The following is a 22,596-nucleotide window of genomic DNA, read 5'->3' on the forward strand; positions in this document are numbered from 1 at the left end:
AAAAATTAACTTAAGTAGGCCTAATGAAAAATGGCTGGTAAATCATCCATATATTTTAATCCTCCGAAATTAAAAGAATTTGTCATCACAGAAAAACTTGGAAGTGGAACTTACGCAAACGTTTACAAAGCTTTTAAAAAGGTTTGAATTTTCGTGTCTAATTTTTTTACTTTATTTATTTATATATAAATAAAATTTTAATTGTTCTATTTTTATTAATTTTTTGATGATGTAAAAGCTATTCTATTCTTTGTCATTAAGCAAACATTTTGATGGGATACAGCTTTTTGATTTGTTTAAAACAAGTAAAACATTGTAGCATATATAAAAAAAGCCAGTAATTTAATTTTTTAAGGGACAAATTTTGAAAAACCATATCACTTTAAATTGTTGTTTAAATATTTTTTTAGACAAGTGAAAAAAGGGAAGTTCTTGCGATTAAATGTGTTCAAAAATCTTCCCTAAACAAAGTCTCCATCGAGAACTTACTCGTTGAGATAGAAATTTTAAAACAAATACAACATGAACATATTGTCAAATTGGTCGATTTTCAGGTAACTTTATTAAAAATGTTTTAACTAGTAACATGCTTGTAATTGGCCTAAAGCAATTTTTCTGTTTAGTCTATTACTTGACATATTTTATAATGCAATTTATTTTTATATAAAATTAAGCTTTGGCCACTTATATAAAATTATAGGTATATACTAGTTGATCGCTGCCTTATGGGCTATATTTTAATTGTTGTAATGTGGCCCCAACTCACAACTAATATATGCTTTTGATAATATATTCATCACAAGGGGCAGTTTTTTATATTATATATGTATATGTCATTTACTGAGCTTTATTATGTATAAATTAAGCTATTTAAAAATTAGGGGTGGAATTTATTTTTTACTGCTGCAGTTTTTTTCACAAAACTGAAAAGCATATTGTGTTAAAAAAATGAACAGTGGTATGTTTAGTTATTACTAAATATGAAATTAAATTACAGTGGGATGAAACTTATATTTATCTGATCATGGAATACTGTGCAGGAGGTGATTTATCTGGTTTCATTCAAGCCAAACGAACCCTTCCCGAGTTTGTTGTAAAAAGATTTCTACAGCAAATTGGTAATGTTGTTACTTTTTACCAGTACCTGATAAAAATACAGTACCAGGCATTATTTTTATGTTTATACTTAACATTTTAATTTTGTTTATTTAAATTTAGCATCTGCATTATTTCTACTCCATGAAAACAACATTTCCCACATGGATCTTAAACCACAAAATATTCTTCTTTCTTCCACTCACAATCCTATTTTAAAACTAGCAGGTATTAAAGTTTGCATTTAAACTGTGAATCTTTATTAAAGTTAACTAGTTTATATTCAGTGATTAGGTAGTTTATTAAAATAAATTAGTGTAAAGGTAAAAAAAAAATGTAATATTTTTAAAACAAATTAATAATTTGATTTGAACATAGTTGTTACTCTAAATATAATAGTTATGTGAGAAATATAACAGTAAAGTTTTAATTTTTTAAATATTTTTTAAGTTTATTTTTTTGGTTTTACTTTTCATAGATTTTGGTTTTGCTCAACACTTGGAAACTTTCGATGACAACTCGTTGAGGGGATCTCCCCTTTACATGGCCCCTGAAATGATTCTTAAACAACAATATGATTCAAATGTAAAAAGCTAAAAATTAAATATTTTATGAATAATAAAATTTTGTGGTTTTCAGCCATTTAATTTTTAATACAATTTACTGTAAAAATTCTGTAAATGTTTTGTATTGTATTTTAATTTTTTTAGATAATTATTAATATAACCTTTTATGCATAACGAGAATTATATAATTTATATACCTTTAATGTTTTTTAATTTTAATGCATGGTATTAAAGGTGGACTTATGGTCTATTGGAGTGATTTTATTTGAAGCTTTGTACGGTCATGCACCTTTTGCATCTAGAACATTGGATGAATTGTTAAAAAAATTTCAAGATGAAAGACCCATTGTGGTAAGAACTTTATCAATATTTTAATGATATTTATGGTAATTCTAATCTCCTTTTGTCTAGTGTTGTATTATTAAGTCATGTAACAGTTAGTTGCCCATTTTATGAAAACCCCTTATACCAAAAGGATATTTTGCAAAAAAAATTTTTTTTGGAAACTACGTTTTACTGACATTTGGGTTAAATTTTTTTTATAATTTAAAAGGGTATTTTATTAAGAGTCAAGGTAAGAAGGGGTTAAAAAATTACCTCACTGTTACAAAAATGGCTTTTTTGGCAGATGATTTTTAGTCACATGTGTATTCAGTAACATGGTTTTCAATGATATGACAGTATTTTAAGTAACTTTCAATATTTTTTAGTTTCCAGTTTATCCCCATATATCTACTGAGTGTCGCAATCTACTGGGAGGATTATTGCAGCGGGACCCAAAATCTCGAATAAGTTTTTCGGAATTTTTTGCTCATCCATTTGTTGATTTAGAACATAGACCCAGCAGTGAATGTCTTCCTAAAGCAGTAATTATTTTTTTTTTAAGTTTTAAATCCTTGTGTGAATAAACTTAACTAGGGAATTTTTTTTCTACATGCTGCATTTTGAAATGGTTGCTACTAACAATGAATATTCACTTATGATTATTTACTAATGCGCAACAAATCGCATTTTTTTTCATTTTAAAAGCCATTAAATTGGACATACACATATATTTTACTTTTTATATTTCTTGTAAAAAAAAATCTTTTTAAATATTTGTATATTTTTTCATATACATTTATATCATCCACGCTTCAATATAATTAAATAAGTTACATTTTTTCTAATAATGTGTTTTCTGTTTAGTCAAAAATTGTGAACAAAGCGGTAGAAGAAGATCATAAACAAAATATTGTTGAAGCAATTCAGCTTTATTCTGATGCAATCCAATACTTTGTTCCAGCAATATATTGTAATTCCATGTTATTATTTGTTTTTTTTTAAATTCAATAAAAATAAAAATTTCAATAGGCCTATAGTTTAAAAATACAACATTTTAAACGAATTTTTTTCTAAGTTAAGACGAAAAAGATGAAATAAAGAAAGAAGCGTTAAGACAAAAGGTAACTATAAAATGAAGAAATTTAAAATAAAATACCTCTAAGCTATTTAATTTTGTCTTATTTGATAGTTAGGGGTAATTTTGGTTGAATATTGGGTATTTGTAGATATAGTAGTTGTTATTTTTTTCTGTTATTAGGTAAATGAATATTGCTCTAGGGCTGAACAGCTTAAACGTTTATCCAAACCTAGTTATGGAAGCAGTAACATTTCAAAACAACAAATACGTAAGTTTTTCAGTTGCACGTCTTTCAGGCTAAATTTTAGTTATTTTATTTTAATGCCAATTTATTTTTTTTGTAATAGTTTACTCAAGCTACTGAATTTTTTTTATTACTATAACTTGTACATACTGTCCACGAATTAACTTCATTATAGACTAAATATTTAAAATGCAAAAACTGTTAATAATAAAACTAATAGTGAGAATAAATTAATATAATTTTGTTGCTCAAAAAATTTAATTTTGTATTAGTCCATTGTTTAATATAACTAAAAGCTACTGTCAGCGGTATTAAAAAAATATAGTATTTTATTGGTACCTTATTAACTGTTTATGTATTAATTTTTTTTAGTTGACTTGTCACAAAATGATCTCACTTTGCATGCTGCAATTAAAAAGTTATTTGTTGCTAAGGATAAGGTAATTTTTAAAATTATAGCATTCTTTTTTATAAACTTAATTATATGTGTGGTGTTTAGATTTTAATAAAATATCAGTATGTGAGTTTATTAATTTTATTTTGTATAGCTATTTTGCTTTTTTGAATGACTAAATGATAACAGAAAATTTACAGAATAAAATTTATTTAATATTATTAGCTGGTATTTTTTTCACGATTTAAATGTCTTATTTTTATTAATAAAGGAAAATGAAGAAGAATATGATGTTGCTATGAAATTATACGAAGAAGCTCTCGAAGTTCTTATTCCTTTAATTCCAAGTATATTTTAACTCAGTTGAATAATATTAAAATATACTATTTATTACGTTTTAGTTTATTTTTTAAATCACAAACATTTTAGGTTTTTTCCTAAATTATATTTTGATGTTCAATTTATTTATATATCAACTGCTTTCGTTTTGTTTATCAATTTTGTATAAAGAACCACTGGTTAAATTTGCGTACTATAATTGTTGTCATGACAACAAAATGTCATATATTTTAAAGTTGTTTAAAATGAGTAACAAGTTAGTTAACCTGTTTTTATTTTAGAGTTACCACCTTCTTTATTACGTGATATGGTACATGAGCAAGTTAATATTCATTTAAAAAATGCTGAGTCACTGCGCAAGTTTATTTCTGTAAGTAGTTCTGGGCCTCGTAGATTTTTTAATTTAAAAATATAGATAAGATGCTATGGGTTATATTTTTTTTAAACGAAAGTCTAATAGGTACTTTTAAAATTCGAACTTAAATTATTTTTTCGAACTTAAACGTTATTTTTTAGATAAATAAATCTAAAAGTAAATTAAGTGAAACCAGTGATGTTGGTAAATCTGGTCATTCGTCGTCAGAACATACTTCAGGTAAATTTATAAAAATATTTTTTGAAATGTGGCACTAAATTTTTTTGTAAAATTAGGACGTATTTTAAAAATTAACTTTATCACAAGATGGTGTACGTTAGCCATGTATAGTAAGTGACATCGGGCTTCCAGTTATTTGGGTTTAGTAGCGTGATACACCGGTCATGGTATCGTAATACGAGCCAAAAGGTTTCGGGTTTGAGTCGCACTAATGCCAAACTGTTTGCTGGCGTTTACGGATAGCTCAAATACGTCACAACAGCACACACTTTTTTTAAAAAGATTCCAAAATCTATATACCTTAACGTGATACAAAAAGAAACTTTTAATTACTTGTGTTCAATTTTGATCATTTCGCGAAAAATTTAAAAATTTTAAAAGTCGGTATTTAAAAAAAAATCGGCAAAAAAACTTTTTCGATTATACAACGTATATCTTGACTCTTTTGAGCATGTGACAGGAGGTTTCGACTTACGTATTTAAAAATAGATGCTGATAGAAATATCGACCGTTTCTCACGTTAAAAATTGTAATTTTATACTCTGCTATCATGGACATTTTGAGATAACTACCAAACTTTGATAATATTTAAAAACTATTCAGCTAAACCTGTGGCAGTTTTAAATAAACTTTTTTACCATCTAATAATAGATTTTTTTTTATTATAAGTTTTCTTTTTGGGTGTTGGCATAAAATTTTCACACAAATATAAATTAATTTTCTTCCCAAAATTCGATTTAATAACAAGGTTTTGGTGTGATACGGTAGTTTGGTTTGGTAATAGGATTATATTCATAAGGTGTTATATAAATAAATGTCAGAAAATAAACACATTTTTTTAAAGGTGCGTAAAATATACAAATTCTAAATTTTAGTTTTTTATTTTTTAATTTAGTTTTTCAAAAAATCTTTTTTTTTAAGTGTGCCTGTTACAATGACGTCATAGACCATGTGATGACGTAACCCAGCAGTAGTGTCACCCACATACTTTTGGGGCCAGCAATATTTTGTTTAATTGTTTAACAATTCCACAAGAATGACAAATCAAAAAAATCAACAATTTTCTTTTTATTTATAGTGTTTCTATTGTCTCTTTAATTTTTCTGTCAATTGTGCTTTTTGTCTTTTTTTTTTCACGCGCGTATTTCTAAAAAAATTATGTAACATATTTATTTTTTAACTAATTTATCTAAGATTTAAAATTAAATCAAGAAAAACATGTTTTAGCAATAAACAAAAAATAAATATTTGTAAAAGGTGACGTGCTTGCGTATTATAAAAACTCAAAAAAATCTGCAACGTTTATTTTTTAATTTTGTTTCGACTTGGGAGGCCCATCTCAGAAAATCTTTTCTGTTTTCAATTCGTTACGGATATTCAATTTAAAACTAATCGAGTACAGTCAACAAATAGTTCGTGTTAAATTTGTTGTTGGTTTTAGCTACAAGGCTGCTGGCATTTCTTTTCAAAAAACAAACTTATTTTTAAAACTACAAGGTGAGCTTTGGATATTTACAACCGGTTAAAATAAGTTGTTTATGTGTATTAGAAAATCTGTTAAAAAATAGCGTTGTCAGAAGGTATGTTGTGAAAATACTTAATCCACAAAGCCTACACTTTAAATGCTAATTTTATCGAAGCCGTAACGGATTCCCAAATTGGCCTTTTTTTCTGAGGACTATTATCGTATTATTTTTCACATTGAACACTAAATTAATTCTCACAATCAAAAGTAAATTGTTTTCTCGGCCGCTATCAGACCACCTTCCACGCGGACGGCATTTGATCCCAGCTATTGTGTTCACCGCGTGCATGCGTAAGCCAAAGAAACCTTTGTGTGGCTAACACTAAGCCTTCCTCTGCAGCTCAAAATGCACGGATTAGCTTAGGAAAATTAGTTTCACTTTTTGGCCCTATTGTCCACGCCCCATTTGAAATCAATCGACCACGACAGCCCGGCGGTCCTTTGATCCTATCACCTCGACCTGCCTCACCGGGGGCAATCGAATCGATTGTGGGTGAACCCAGGCGCGCCACACACGGTCGATAATCTGACGGGGGGCACATAACCTGAATTAGCGCAAGTGTTTGATAGCAGTCAACCGTCTTTGAACCGTATTGGTCGGAGGCACGATCGAGTAATTGATGGCTCGGCTGTGATTGAAAGCGATGACGGAGTTGTTGATGTAGCGCAAGGCAGAGTTGTGGCAAAGTAAGAATAACAATTAATACAGCCTACCTTTGTATAATCTTGTGCATTGCAAAATTCAAATTAAAAAAAGGTAGGCCTTGTTTTTTAAAAATCACTCGGTTGAATTTCAGCTAGTTCAGGTCTTTCTAAAATTAGTAGCAAAATATTCATTTTTTCAAAATTTTCCTATTCATATTCTAGAATATATTATTTACCCTTAAATATACTATGCATCGTGTATTTTTAATTATAACACTTTGTCGCGCCAGAGGTTTATTTAGGGTTCACAAGGGTTGCTTTAAAGCGCGTTGTAGTTATGAAATCGTTGTGGGTGGTCTCCTTCCAAACCAGCGAGTTATAAAGGGCCACTAATTAAATTATTAATTATTTTAACCGGTGTCAACAAGTTTTCCCCTTACAGAAATTTCATCAAACTAAGTTCCTATTGAACAGCCCTGGTCGAACGTGAATCGTGTGGAAAACACTAATTAAATTTTAAATGTAAAACTGGCTACAAATAGAAATGTCTGTGTGGTCTTTAATTTGTCGCGTTAACGCTTCACAGAATAGAACTGTTTAGACACAGATACAATAAAGCGAAACGTAAACGTTTTTGCCAGTAATTCCACGTGATTTATATTTCGGACGACATATTTTTAAGTAATTTAGAAACGTCTTTAAATAAACGTATGTTTTTATCAAATAACTTCAACTTTACAAAAATATTTTTAAAATGTTATAAAAATTGTATTGCTATAAAGTTTGTATAGATTTAAATCCCCTTAAGTTGCAACAAATTTCTTATATTGCCTTCCACAAGATGGCAGAAGACGCAAACCTGGGCAAACATTTTTAAAGTTGATTAAAAAAAAAATTTAATAAAACCATAACTTTACAAGCTTGTCGATATACGAATTTAAATTACTTTATCAAGCCTTTTAACAAAAGTTAGACCCACAAAGGTTTTAACGAATTGTTTTGTTGCGTTTGGCTTTACTTGTTTTGTTTTGTGGTAACCGCAATACGTCGGTCGTTCATCATCTTTGAAAGTTTTTATAACGCCCCAAATCAGTTAATCCTTGAAAGATGCAGTTTCACTTTGAAGATCAATCTAATCAAATCTCGAAACCAAAATAATCGTTTGCAATTTTTGAGGTACAACAGTAGCCCCTGTAACTATTATTGCGAAACTTCTATTTAAAATTGAAACTTGTATTTTACCTGACTTATGTAAGTTATACAAGTGTAATTAGTGTTTAATTAAGAAAACAAAATGTGTACGTGTTTTCTGGCCGATCGTTGGGTTTAGGACTTAATTAAAGTTAACGATGATGAATTATCTTTCGAAAAATTCCTTGTGAGAATTTTCTTCATTGCTGTGGTCTTCTCAAGAAAGAACCCCTCTGTTTATATTCGATTAACTCTGTTTGGCCAAGCTTATAAGCAGTTGCTAATCAATTGCTTGCATCAGCCTTCTTTTAAGTTTTTTTTGGGTGGTAATTAAGTTTAATGAAATTAGAGAGGATAATCTGTGGCAAATCTTGGGGCTTAGGCATTTTTTGAGCAATCCGATAGGCTTTTAGATGATTTTTGTTCACCGGTGAAATGTTTTTTTGTTTTGCTGTACGCGACCACTAAACAAACAAACAGAAAACTCGTTTTTAAAACGTTAACTATAGCCTACTTTCGTCCATTTTGCCTTTTTTTTTAATTAAATTGCAATTTAGCCAACAAATTTCATCGGTGTTGACATTTCTTTAAATTAAGAAAGGGTTTGTTCTGGACAAATATTGTTCTAATATCCCTAGAACTAAAATAAAGCTGTTTTAGATAATCATTTTTAAAGTGAAATTCGCCAATATCATATATTTTAAATAATGCACCAATAAAAAAAATTTATGGGAGTTGGGCAAATTTTCCAGTATTTTTTATCCCCGAGCAAAACAATATTAACGTTTAAATGTCGTTACTTTTTATTATTCGTTTTGGTTCACCTCGTTTGTAGGCAGTTACCAGCGGTTATACACTGTCAGTGTACATAGGCCATGTAGGTTACCGATATGTAGGCTTAGGCAGAGTAGGCGCGTGGTATTTTGTTTAATCAGACACGCCGAGTTTGAAAACAATCTTTCTCTTAATGGACCTTAGTTAATCTATTAATCTGAGGTGCCCCGTCACTCAAGCATTTGGGTGGTCTAGTATTACGTCACGTGGTTCAGCCTGGCGCGTACTTTCGGTGTTATTAATTCGGGATTAGGCTTGTTAAATCGGGGATCAGCATTCAGGTGAAAGTTGGCAGAAAACAAACTTTCCGCCTTGCTTTTATGTCTTTGTAAAAACTAACATTTTTGGGCCTCGCGTCACCGCATAGGAAATGAGTTTATCAAAAAACAAATACAGAATTTAACAACAGCAAAAAATTTCAAATTACTATAAAACGCTTTCAAGTATTTTTTCTCTTTTTTAAAGTTCTAACATATATATTTTATGCTGTATAACATGTTCAAAATTTCTTAAATTCCGGTGCACCACATAAACGTTCGTAAGTTGGTTTATCTTTGCCAATAAACGCTTACTCACTTGTTTTTACTATGCTTGTTTATATAATAGCTAAGTAAGTTGATTTTGTTAACTAAAACATCGATTCAATTGTTTTGAGACTAATTATGTATATTTGGAATGTTCTCATCTAAAAATTTTTTTTACTTTTTTATAAAAGTGCGCAGCTATTAAAAATATAATTAAGTCTAAGCAAAAAATGATGATCTGATTTCTAAATACTTTTTATTTTGAGTATTTCTATGTTAATTAAATGCCGTTCACTAGAAAAAACAATGCCTTATAAGAAATTTTTAGAAAAAAATTTGAATACTTTTTTCATATCAAAAGGTGAATAAATAAATTTGCGTTTTTTTAAATGAATTTGCAAGATTTTACGTTTTTACCAATTCGAAAAACTGAAATTTCTTTATTTTGACCAACTTTTTTTTTCTGGGTGGTCTCCATGAACCTACTTTAAAAAAAGTGCTAGCGAAAGCAAAGAGCAATATTAGGTCTTCAAAAAATGAAGAGTTTCCTACGGGTTAACCAGGTTGTGTTTGTGCAAAATGTTCAAACACTGGGTGGCAACTAAAAACTTTAAAACGTCCGAGTATTATTGGACTACAGGAGTAAGTAAAAGCCAGTCCGTAAGTTAACCAGTTTACTAAACACTGGGCCCAATGTAGAATGGAATTTTTCGGGCAATTAGGCAGCAGGGAGCCTTGCGACTATCCTTAAACTATTTGTTGCAAAACAAGTTTTGTTGATGTGACATAATAAGGGCCTTATTCTTGCCTATATCATTCTGTAATGAATAGTACCGGGTTGTTATGTTAATCGACAAGTAAACAACGTGCGGCCTTTGCCATATTTGTATTCCATATTAGAAGGTGGGCCACACTGTTTAAAATATCTTTCTCCAAATACCCGTTAAATCATGTAAAGATAACAAAATTGAAGCTGGGTTACATATCCCAATTTAAATCCAGATATTTCAAATATTTCACCGTGACAATATTTAAAAACTATATTAAGAGATTTTTTTAAACAATTTATTAACCTATATCCTTATACATACATATGGAAAATATTTACTAACAATTGTTTTTAATTATGAAGGTTTTAAAAAATGCTTCTAGAGTGACGGCCATCGTTACCCTTTTTCAAGTATTCACATGCTATAAAAATTATTTTTATGTATTTTACATGATATATATTACATCAAAAAGCATTTTTTTTATTTTTTAGCTCACAAAATAGGCAAAATTTTGGTATTAGGCAAAAACGTTTTTAAAGTATAGTCTATTAGTTTTTATGCTGGAGGTGTGACTTGGTTATTGACAAGCGTGTTTGATCGAAGTGAATAATGTGTTTGCCTGTAGGAGTTTCCTACACCTTTTACTTTGTCTAATTCGCCTTTGAAATTCCCTTATTTGTCATTTCAGAACAAGACTTACAATTTGCTAGCTGTCACCGAGGGGGTGTGATACTTAATACTGGATTTAAAAAGATATTGATCGGATTGTGTGGTATGTTTGTGACACTATAATATAAAACGATAAAAATCTAACTAAAGAATGGTGCTAAGTTACATTTATAATAACATATTGAGCCTATAATAATTTTGTCACCAGGCGATTTTATCAGCAAAATTTTCATAATGGTATTTGGTTTGAAAAATGTCAAACTCCATTTTACGCGTTCCAAGTGTGTTAAAAGTATTCACGGTTAATACAAGTAACTTATTGTATATTAAAGTATACGATAATTTAATAAAAAGCTTAAGAAAAATGTTTTGACATGATTTTAATACGTGTTTTGAGGGACAAATTTTCTATAATCCGATCATTGAAATTCCAGCTAGTTATAAAGGCAGGTGTGGTATTCAGCACCAAATTACATTACTGGGTAACGCAACTCCCAAATTACAGGTTGATACCTTGTTAAATTCTTTTAAATTTTAAACCCAATACCACACCTTTCCACAAATGTTAAAATAATTTAAAAGTGCGTGATTGTTTTTTCAAAATACTAAAGTTTAAGATTTTTCTGTAGAAAGAATCGTGAAAAAAACACTTTTTTGTGAAGGCTACGTTTAATAACACTTGCTTGCATATATGAAAAACAGACGATTGCACAACATTTAAAAACATTATTAAAAATAAAAAATATTAAAAAAAATTAAATTCAAAAAAGGTATTTACAAAAACAAATAAATGTTTTTAAAATTTTAATAAAATATGTTATTTTGTATTTTTAAAGTAAATATATCTCAAAAAAAAAAAAACTTTAAAAAATAAATCTATCTTTGAAAACATTGGTATTTTAAAAATCATATGACTTTATCTTATATTTTAGGTAGTTAAGATAACACAACTTTAAAAAAATACATTTTATGAGGTACAGCTTAGAAATGGAAAATTTTTTGATGTCCTTGATGTTGCTAAATAAGAATTATTTTTAAGAAATCAAAATTTTCCTCTGTTTAGAACTTTATATTGAAGAGGGCGCTTTGTACGCTTTGAGGTAAAACCGGTGAATAATTCTGCAAGAAAAAGAAAGGCTATCGAATAAATGTTTATATCAAAAAAAAATTGACTAAAACAATAATAATAAACAGTTTTGGTAAAATAATAGGCCAAGATTTACCTGATGACGATTTTAAGGTAAGACGTTGTGTAAATGAATTTGACAATCTGTTCCTGTTGATTACCTTACGACTCTTCGTACGCTGTTTTTCACAAAGATTGCTTAAATTAAATCGAATTTTTTGGCAAGCAGGACCCTCTGTCCCATCGCATCGACATTTTGAAAAATATTTTGACGCTCGTTTAAGTGTTTTTGTTGCTTTGCGACATGCTGGCGTACAGGTTACGCCGTTTATGACCTGTGAGCATTTCAGCAAAAAACTGCGTTGCGCTCTGTAACACCTTGGGTTATTTTTGCATCGCAATCGGGCTTCGGTACATCCGATTGTCCGTGCTGTTGTTCGAAAAACACGGGGTCTGCAAGTCTTTGCTACCAACTGCTGCCGAACGCAAGTATTTTTACTTTGTTCTTGTTTTATGGTGTTTATAAAAATTGTAGAAACACTGCGAGTGTTGTTATTTGTTGCTTTGGACGGTTTAGTGTTACAATCGCACCGAGCTAGCAATGCGCCGTACACGGAATTGTTCAACATTAGCAACGAACTTACACAATCGTGGTTGCACTCCGAAGGAGGCGGAAAAGTATGAAAAATATTTCTGTAACGATTTCCCATCCAAGAATGTAGAGGCTGTGTTGTTTTATGGCGTTCCAATTTCATTTTTCGGCGTTTTCTGCGCAGTTTGAATTTCTTTTTCCTATACCACGACGGCTTATGAAGAAATTTATTTTTCTTTCTTGTTAGTTTGTGTTTGCGAGCAGACCTTTTAGTTCTTTGTAAGCCATCGCTATTAGTTTTCGCAAGCAGGGGTTGCAAAACTGAGCGTGACTTCACCAGTGATACCTTCGGCATGACGTCACTACTATCATCGGTACAACTCGTGACATAGTTCCAGTACTTAATCCTGCAGTTGCTGTCTGCCAAACAAAGGCGGTAAGCATCCGAGCAATGAATTTTCCAATCTTCGCCCCCAATTAAAACAGGAGTAAGTTTTTTAATGACGTCATCTTTGGTAAATGAAGGAAGTTGCTCCCATTTTTCCCACCACGTGTCTGATGACAATGCGGTACGGATACTGGTCTTAATGTCCGTGGAAGACTCTGTCTCCTCCATGAACGTTTTCCAGCTATCGTGCCATGGCAGTTCATCCCGCAGTAAAAGTTGTTTTGGTTGAATTTGGGCTGTTTTAGTTTTTGTCGGTTGTCTGGCTAATACCATATACAATTGAGGCAATAAAATAAACACAAAGCAGCAAATATTAACCATGTTTAAAAGTTTACTTATTTAATACCTGTAACGAATTTAATATTACTATTAGTTGTTACAAAAATACCTTACTTGCATTAAATTTATATGAAGAAAAATTATGCAATTTAGCCTGAGATGCCAAATAACCAATGCAGTCACGTTTGAAAAAGTCAATTATAAATAAATCGGTTAATATTTTTGCCGCACACGCTCTTAGTTTAAAGGTTGCGATATTTTGTTGAATCTGTATTTTTGCTGTTTTTGTTTTTACTTGCTTAGCAACGTGGGTGGGTAAATGCCCGCGTACCGGGAAGTACAACAACAATAACACCTCTCATAGCAAACTGACACCTTCTTACCACAAATTCTAATAACTATTTCTTTAACTTTTATTAAGACATAAGGCTTTTGTTTAAAAACTCGTTCTGTTGTTTTTTTACGCGGCAACTGTTTTCCTTAAAAGATTATGTGTTTATATTGAAATACATATTTCCCTCGCCGACGCGGAAGCAAAATTATGTCACCCGACAAATAAATTCTTGGGATTTGCGCGTGAAAATTAAATATTTTTCTTGCAAATTCATTTCTGGTTGGGTAAACGCAACGAGGGGGAATTGTAGCGTGTAAAGTAAATTAATCCAAGCTTTACGTTACATTCATTAAAACTTACCCAGAACACGAAATCTTTTAAAAGGATAAAATAATCTAATAATAATGAAAATTATTACTAAACATTTTTCCGCCATATTATTAAAATATACATTCCTTAAAGTATATTTTTAGCAATGCTTTTAACTAACTTTTGGTATATGGTCTTAGCTACAGCAGCCCTCAAGTTTTTCTGGCAAAGTGAAGCATTTCGACATCGGGTTGTTTTATATAACCAAAAGAAAAAAGTCCAGATTTTAGCTCTTTACTTTTTTAACCCAAATTTTTTTCCGCCTCGTACAGTTTCCTCTACGACAACTTCTTCTTACTCTGCTTATATCCGTCTGTCATTAGCTGAAAACAAGCGTCAGTAACGTGAAAATATCGTGGTATTACTGAGACCACACAGCACGCTTTATCAATTTTAAGCGGGGTTTAAACGCAGACAAAAATAGTTTTCATTCAATTTCACGTTGTTGTTACTGCGCGGTGTACGGTGAGTTTGAATCTAGGCTCATATAGCGTTGATATTTAAAATTGCTCTTATCACAAAAAAAAATAAAACCTTAAATTTTTGGTTTGTTATTTATATACTGATAAAAAACTTAACAACGTAAAAACACGGAATAATATTGATCGCCGCCATTTCTGTTAAAAATGTGGCTTAATTTCTCCTAGATCTCTATCATCTTTTAGCGGTCAAAACAATTTTGATTTATCTTAAATTAGCATGCATTTGTACGTAAATTAAATATGATACTAAACATCTGTTTTTATTTTTTTTTTAATTTAAAAATGTTAAATTTACTGTAAAACTTATCGTTAATTAGTTAACTTAATTTTTGTCACCCCTTTTTACTAGTTTTTTTTAAATAAAAGGGTAAAACTTGTCAAAGTGAAATAACCTAACTTGGAATGCACAGTTTTTAAATAAATAAAAAAATGTAAATATTAAAGTTTTAGGTTGGTTACCTGCATCAACTAAATTGTGTTTAGGTGCTATTAAATATGAACACGTTAAAAATAATTGTGGAAATCTTCACTTGCTGCTGGAGGGTTTTTTTGTTTGTTTTTTATAAGAAAAACGCTGCAAAATATTCTTTAAATTTATATGTTTTTTTATCTCTTTTCTCAAAAAACACTTTTGTAATTTTTTGAGGAATTTGTATTTAAATTTATTATGGGGATTTCCCCACCGGTAAAATACCTCAGATTGTGTGTGGTGCAACAAATTGTGTTATGACTTTTAGATATTTCGACAAACGGAAATGCCGTTTTTTGTATCAAACTATAAAATCAATGGAAATTAGGACAATTAGTTTTAGATATTATATTTTGTTGTTTAAAAATTACAGAATTTTCTTAACTTACATAACGTTGATCTGTTGGTTCATTAAAAAAATGCCTCTTCGAAAGCGAACTCCTAACGATGATGATGATGATGAATTTACATTTAATCGTCCACATTCCAGATTAAAAAAGAAAAAACCGGTTGAACATGACGAAGAAAATACAACAACACAATCACTAGCTTCGGTATTTTATATAAACATTACGTAAACGTACATTGTAAGTTATATACACTAGGTGCTATGCCCTTTTAATTATTATCTTGTGATTTTAAAATTTGCTTTTTTAAGCAAATAAAACATTTTATATTGTTATATTGTTGTATATTTTAATGTATTGAAACATTTTTAGACTGATAGACAAAGTACTAGTAATCGAAGAATTAAAGTTCGTCTTCAAACTGTAAGTAACAAATAAATGTTTGTGTTAATTTATTAACTTCAGTGCACATTTAAAAATAACTTTTCTTTACTTTTTTCCAATAGCAAATAAAATGATTTTTTTTTTGTTGAAAAAATTTTTCAATTTTTTTTAAACTTCTCATAAATTTTTAGAAACGAAAATATGCCCTTGACTTAGGAAAATCTCCTAGTTCAATTCTGTCCCCTATTCCGACAATTAATTACTTGAGCAGTATTTCTAAATATCTTGGACAAGTAACTCGTGGAAAACCAAAAGATATCATGATGTTTGCACGCTATTGGGAAGATTATAAAAAGTATGCTGGGCTACTAAAATTTAGTAAACCTGAAGTTAAATGCTAAAGTTTTTTTTTCAAGTTGTCATAACATTGTTAAATATATGTTTCTGTTAAAACTTTGGCTTAAATAAGATAAAGAATACACCACACATGAGGTCAAGGGTTTAATCCCCACTCCCATGCTGTAGCGCCCTTGAGTAAGGCGCTATAAACGGTATGAACTCCTGCTATGCCAGAACTTAATCAGCAGCATAATTATTGAGCAATTATAATCTATATATAATCCCAATCTGCCACAGGCAACTCAAGACTAGGTCGGAGTAACTGATGTTACTCTATGTTTAAGTTGCGCATTTGACCTTTCCACATCGAGGATAAAGATATATACAAAAAAATATATATATACATATTTATTAATTGTTCAAAATTCCATAAAATATGTTGAAAAAATGTTTAATCTACAGTCGATTTTTGTATATAAAAGTTATAAAAAAATTTATTATATTATTTAGTAGTAAACTGGCAGATGGTGTTGATTCTGAGGGAATTTTACTTAATCATTCCCTGACAATCTCCTCCGCGCAGTCATATAAAAATGAAGTACAATACTTTAGAATATCATCATCAACTACAATGAATGGTATTATTTCTTGTTTATTTTTGGTACAAATCTGCATTGGGGTGTAGTGTTTAGAGTACTTGCCTTCACTAAATAAGATCCTGGAACCGGGGATAAATATTTGCTGTTTTTATGCTTTAGCACCCTTGAGTAAACCATTTTTGGTGGGCTAAAAACCAAGTGGCAGAATAATCATTGATCAAATATGATCAATAATATCTTAAAGTGCCTAAATTAATTAAAGACATGATAGCAAACGTACTGATAGCAAACGTACTCTATCATGATAGCAAACGTACTCTATTCTAAGCCCAAAAAGTTATCCTTTCAACATTAGGATAAAAAAAATTTTGAAAAAGTCTTAAATGATAAATATACATACAACTATGTATTAGTAAACTGTGTTAAAAAGTATTTTAAATTTTTGTTTAGATTCAACCATAACTAGCATAAAGAATATTGGAGTTGGTCAGTTCGGAAGAGTTTATCGAGCCGTGGACAAAGTTAATTACATGAGAAAAAAATTTGTTGAGTAAGTCATGTAAAAACAACTTTTTTTATTTTCTATTTTTTCCTTTACTCTATCTTTTAAATTTTTTTACATTTTTTTATCCTTGATGTGAAAAGGTCGAATTCACAATCCAAACATAGAGTAACATTAGTTTTTCCGACCCAGTATCAAGTTACCTTTGGCAGTTTGGAATATTATAGATTACAATTGCCCGCTAATTACAAGCTGCTGCTTAAATGTTTGCTTAGCACAAGTTCATACTGTTTATAGCGCCTTACTCGAGGGCGCTACAACATAAGATCACTGGAGATCAAACCAAGGACCTAATGAACTGAACACAAGGGATCTCACCATTTATATGCCAGTAGTTGATTTAAATATTTTTTCTGTTAATCATTCAATGTTAAGTTATTATTAAAGTTACTTTAAGTACACAAATGTTTTTTTTTAATTTTGTTATGTTAATGTTTTATTTTTCTTTATTGCTATTTGTAGATTTGCAGAAAAGGTCATTCCACAGAATAATTTTCAAAAAAATGAACTACTTATTCTTAGTTTAATTGAACACAGCCACATTGTAAGTTTATATTTTGAATTAGCAAAAGGTCTTGCAAATAAATTATGACTCTTTTTACTAAACATTCAATTTTCTGCCCACATTTATTCAAAGTTGATTTGTTTTATGTAGTAATTAATTTACAATTAACTGTATAACATAAAATTGATTTCTTAGAAATGTAACTTATATATATTTTCGGAGACTAGTTAAGCAGGCTGCATTTTAATTGTCATTAAAGGCACAACTTACAAATAATATATATATTTGTGATAATTTGTCCACACACCACAACAACAGTTTTTTTTTTAAGTTTTCAAATCAGGCATTTATATACATATATATATATTGTTTACTAAGCTAAAAAATCATTTTATTTTGATATAGCTTTTTAAGTATGTAAAAGATTTTCAAAAACCACCTTTAGAAACTTTAACTTCAATTCATGTTTTAAATGTTTAATAAAAATTGTTTAGATTAACTTGTATGGTGCGGTAAGATCTAAAGAAAATGTTCATGTTTTCATGAATTATGCTTCGGGTGGTAACATTGATGATTTAATATCGGCTAACGGATTTGTTAATGACAATCCATTGTACAAAGAATTCTGGGCAACCTACTATTACAAACAAGTAAATAACTTAAAATAATTCTTTATCTTAGTACAAAAACATTATAGTTTTTTAATTTGTTGGTTTCTATTTTTAAATGTTGGCCTTAGAGTAATGTTTAGAACAAGTGGCTTTCTTACATAACATTTATTGTTAGATCCCCACTTCTTTTTGGCTGTAGCACTCTAAGGTGTTTTAACTGGTATTTACTTCTGCCAGCCTAAAACACATTCGTAGATTTGTTGTTAAATACAAGTTTGTAAAATATTTAGCCTGCCAAAGTCAACACGAGACTGGGTAAGGGCAACAAAACGTTACTTAATGCTTGGCCATCAATTTAGCAATTTTTCATTGAATATACATAGATGCGAACAAAAATATAAGCATATTTTTTTCAAAAAATTTATAAACACCTAAACTTAAAATAAGTAATGGTGGGATACCAATTTTGTGGCATAACATTCCATTTTTCTTCTAAGGTAATGTCAGCTTTAAAACATATTCACGAAAGGAACATAGTACATTGTGATGTAAAAGCCAAAAACATAGTTTTGTCTTCCAATTATCGACATTGTTTTCTTGCCGATTTTGGTGAAGCTCAGCTAATACCACATAATCAGTCTTCTATAAAATTGGATAAATTATGTAGGTTTGATTGGTTGTTAATGCTAATATTTAATTAGTTGAATCACCTTCACTTTTCAGTCATTGTCGATTTTCTTTTTAACAAAACAGTCCTTACTGAGGACCATAAAGTATAAAGGATTTAATTATTTTAGACTTCTCCGCATGATGCTTAGTTAACCTAGCCTAAAACATCGCTATTATTGTTTTTATTACGAAAAAAAAATTAGTGTTAGATGTAACATTTAAAAGCACTTAATTAAACCATAATAGATTAAGAAAAGGATTTTTTTGCCCAATATCCAACAATTATATACTAATTTTAATGGGTAATTTAATTTTAAAAATTTTTCTAACATTTTTGATATAATAGGTGGAACAGCATTATATTTGGCCCCTGAAGTTATTAAAATTAGTGAATTTTATCTGAAGAGTGATGTTTGGTCTTGTGCTTGTTTCTTCTTAAACATGCTGACTTTGAAGCAACCATGGGTGACCTTGTATCCTGATGCTAGTACATATTTATATACAATTGCAGAAAGGTAAGTGTTGTCTGGTTTTTAAAATTAACTAATACCTAATTTTTGCATTAATGCACTTGGCATCTTTAGGTATTGGGTTTGATTCTTACTGCTTTCTTTTTGAAAAGTCCTTGAGTATAATTAACCTTGTACTTACTACTGTTGCTGGCCATAAACTTATTATCAACAATTTGGTATAGACCAGAAAATATTACAAGAACCATAATATCTATATAACTTTTTTGGCTTAGTATTTTAAATATTTGTCAAAAAAAAGGTAAAGAATTTTTTTATTGTTGCTTTAGATCCTTGGAGATATTAGCAGAAGTTCCTGAAGACGTACAAGATGAAACTAAAAACATTTTCAAACATTCTTTTGCTCTGTTTGAAAATCGAAAATCATCCCTAGAGTTACTTAAATTGGGGGAAGAAAGTTTACTAAGTTTGGGGCCTAAGTTATCATATAGGTAATTAAATGTGTATTACTTTAGCCACGTAATGTGTATTACTTTAGCTACAATATTTTTGGTGTTATTAATTCAACCTAGCCTTGAATTGACTTTGCCAGTTTGGATATTATTGGTTAGGTTACAATTGCATAATAACTAGTTTGCTGATTTGTTTTAGACTTAGCAGGAGTTTATAGAATTTATTGTGCCCTACTTTAGAGATTGAACCCAAAATTGTAATTGGGATTAAATTAAACTTCCCAATTAAGCATTCTGTCACATTTGTTATTTTATAGTATATACTTGCAGCCAACAGCCAAATGAATGTGTCGAAACTATGCTATCATTCGAGGAAACTTCTTGTGCTACACCTCAAACCCAAAGTATTAATTATGAAGAGAACACAAATGTTAGTCAAGCAAGTGGAGATGTAATGACCACACCTTCACCCACTAAACAACCTTATATGGAGAAAAGATGGTACAATTTTTTTTGTATATCTTTATCTTTGATGTGGGAAGGTCAAATGCGCAACCTTAACATAGAGTAACATCCTTTACTTTTTACTACTTACCCTTACTCAAGAGCACTACAGCATTAGAGCAGTAGGGATTAAACCCAAGACCTCATGGTGGTGTGGCAAGTGTTCTTACCACTTCACCATGCAGCCGATGCATATTACAAGTTATTATAGACACTAAAGTGTAAAATAAATAATAAACAAATTTAATAAGCTTCAGTTTATAATTTATAACTGTTAAATGCAGCAATTGCGATGAAAGTGATAAGAATGTTGATGATGATGAAACAGCTCAGATAAAAGATCTTTTAATGGAAATGGACGTACAAGGTAAAACATTGAAATTAATAAATGTCATTATTATCATTTACTAATAAATTGTTTAATCTAATTTCGTTTTTTAGACTCCTTACAGAATCCAGACCAGGTGCAAAGTGAGTTGGAAGCTATTCTGGCAGATGTAAGTAATCAACAATTTTTTTTACTATTTTTATTTTTTGTATGGGTTTGCTGACCTTTAACATAGAGTTACTCTGACCAAGTGCAGAGTTGCTTTCGGCAGTTGAAATTTTATTGTTAAAGTTACCTGATATTTAATCTGCTAATTGGTTTTAAATTTGGCAAGAAATTGTACTGTTTATAGCGTCTTACTTAATGGCATTACAATACAATGGCAGTGAGAATCGGTACATAACCTCATATTGTGTAGCCAAGTCTTTTTACCACTACACTGCGCTATCGGCATCAAACATAATATAACCGGCAGCGTGGTGTAGTGGTAAGAACACTTGCTACACCACCATGAGGTCGTGGGTTCAATCCCCACTGATCTCATGCTGTAGCGTCCTTGAGTAAGGCGCTATAAACGGTATGAACTCCTGCTGAGCCAGCACTTAATCAGCAGCATAGTTACTGGGCAATTATAATCTATGATATCCCAAACTGCCACAGGCAACTCGGGACTGGGTCGGAGTAACTGATGTTACTCTATGTTTAAGTCGCACATTTGACTTTCCCACATCAAGGATAAAGATATATACAAAAAAATATATATATATTGATCATATTCATTTTAATTTAGCCCGGCAATTTTCTAGCTCTAACTGAATCAAATTTAGACAACAACATTACCAATGATGTTGAAATAATTTCCAAACAAAATGTAGACTTTGAAAAGGGTAAGTGCTACTTAGAGTTTATGTAACAGTAAAATAGCAAATGCGAATTTAGATGTCTCTATTTTATTTTTTAACTTTTTACTTTCAAGTTTCCTATTCTTTGCCATTGAAAAGATTGCCCAGTGAAAGACATGTACACATCGATAACACCTTTCAAGATAGTTTTGTAAGTATTTTTAATTCTTTAAATAAACAATTTTTAAGTTTTAAACCATTTTGTTCATGCCTTTTTTTAGGACGCTAGGTTTATGGGTTTGGACACTCAAACTTCACCAAAAGGTATTTTTAACATAAAAACAATTAAAATTGAAAAAGCAATACGAATGTATATTTTTTCACAAGTTTGCAAAAGCTTTGCAAAAACTCTTAATTTTGTTTAAAGAAACTTTAGTGCATATGCTTTGCTCTGGATTTAAGTCATTTAATTTTTACACAAAATCAACAACTCTTGTCAGTATACTTATTGAAGCTCAAAATTTAGTAAGTAAACACTCTAACCTATTATTTATTCTAAATTACTTGGGTTTAGTTTAAAAATAAAGAATACACAAAACAGTGCTATATAAATATTTGAATTTGTACTAAAATGTTGTACAGAACATCTATACCCAAATTGAAAAATAATGAAATTTGAATTTGTAAAAATTCGTTTTCAGATATTTTCAAATTGGAAAATCAAAAAATACTGTGTTTCATCTGAAACCATCTGGCAAAATATTAACTCCATTATTCAGGGACATGATGAAATAAATATTTATATATCAGACTGTAACCAACAATCTAATATAGATTGGTATGTTTTAAATGGTAAAATACATCACTAGAGTTAAAATTTTAGATGCAGTTTACTGGATTTTAATATATTTACATTTAACTAACCACTAACCAGTAATGGTTACCTAACTTATTTGTGGCTTATAAGAAAAGTTTTAGCATAAAATGTAACTAATAACTGATGTTAAAGATATGAATTCGATTATCTTTGGTCTTAGCAAAAATTTAATTAGGATAAGCACTTATAATTTTATATTCTCTCTACTGTTTTAT

At 29.9% G+C, this 22,596-nt stretch overlaps 3 protein-coding genes across 3 annotated transcripts; 2 read left to right on the plus strand and 1 right to left on the minus strand.

The window, feature by feature from the left end:
* Positions 1–5,769, plus strand: LOC145753266 (serine/threonine-protein kinase ULK3-like). The gene is made up of 15 exons (XM_082569674.1): positions 1–141; positions 411–554; positions 998–1,118; positions 1,219–1,323; positions 1,574–1,680; positions 1,896–2,012; positions 2,372–2,527; positions 2,850–2,955; positions 3,066–3,106; positions 3,244–3,331; positions 3,680–3,747; positions 3,973–4,048; positions 4,322–4,410; positions 4,557–4,635; positions 5,557–5,769. Exons 1-15 carry the CDS (start codon positions 31–33, stop codon positions 5,571–5,573), a joined length of 1,425 nt encoding a protein of 474 aa, XP_082425800.1. The 5' UTR covers positions 1–30; the 3' UTR covers positions 5,574–5,769.
* A 5,965-nt stretch (positions 5,770–11,734) lies between these two features.
* On the minus strand, positions 11,735–13,294 carry LOC145752982 (uncharacterized). The gene is made up of 2 exons (XM_082569361.1): positions 12,017–13,294; positions 11,735–11,912 (listed from the first exon to the last, which is right to left on the minus strand). Exons 1-2 carry the CDS (start codon positions 13,278–13,280, stop codon positions 11,836–11,838), a joined length of 1,341 nt encoding a protein of 446 aa, XP_082425487.1. The 5' UTR covers positions 13,281–13,294; the 3' UTR covers positions 11,735–11,835.
* Positions 13,295–15,225: 1,931 nt separating this feature from the next.
* On the plus strand, positions 15,226–22,577 carry LOC145752775 (uncharacterized). Its single transcript, XM_082569109.1, has 18 exons — positions 15,226–15,446; positions 15,612–15,662; positions 15,815–15,978; positions 16,473–16,600; positions 17,012–17,111; positions 17,586–17,667; positions 18,123–18,278; positions 18,737–18,902; positions 19,255–19,423; positions 19,708–19,869; positions 20,161–20,331; positions 20,619–20,701; positions 20,776–20,831; positions 21,453–21,549; positions 21,639–21,715; positions 21,786–21,828; positions 21,932–22,029; positions 22,206–22,577. Exons 1-18 carry the CDS (start codon positions 15,312–15,314, stop codon positions 22,371–22,373), a joined length of 2,106 nt encoding a protein of 701 aa, XP_082425235.1. The 5' UTR covers positions 15,226–15,311; the 3' UTR covers positions 22,374–22,577.
* The last annotated feature ends 19 nt before the right edge of the window (positions 22,578–22,596 follow it).

The sequence above is a fragment of the Corella eumyota genome, chromosome 5, assembly GCF_963082875.1.
Source record: "Corella eumyota chromosome 5, kaCorEumy4.1, whole genome shotgun sequence".
Classification (NCBI taxonomy): Eukaryota; Metazoa; Chordata; class Ascidiacea; order Phlebobranchia; family Corellidae; genus Corella; species Corella eumyota.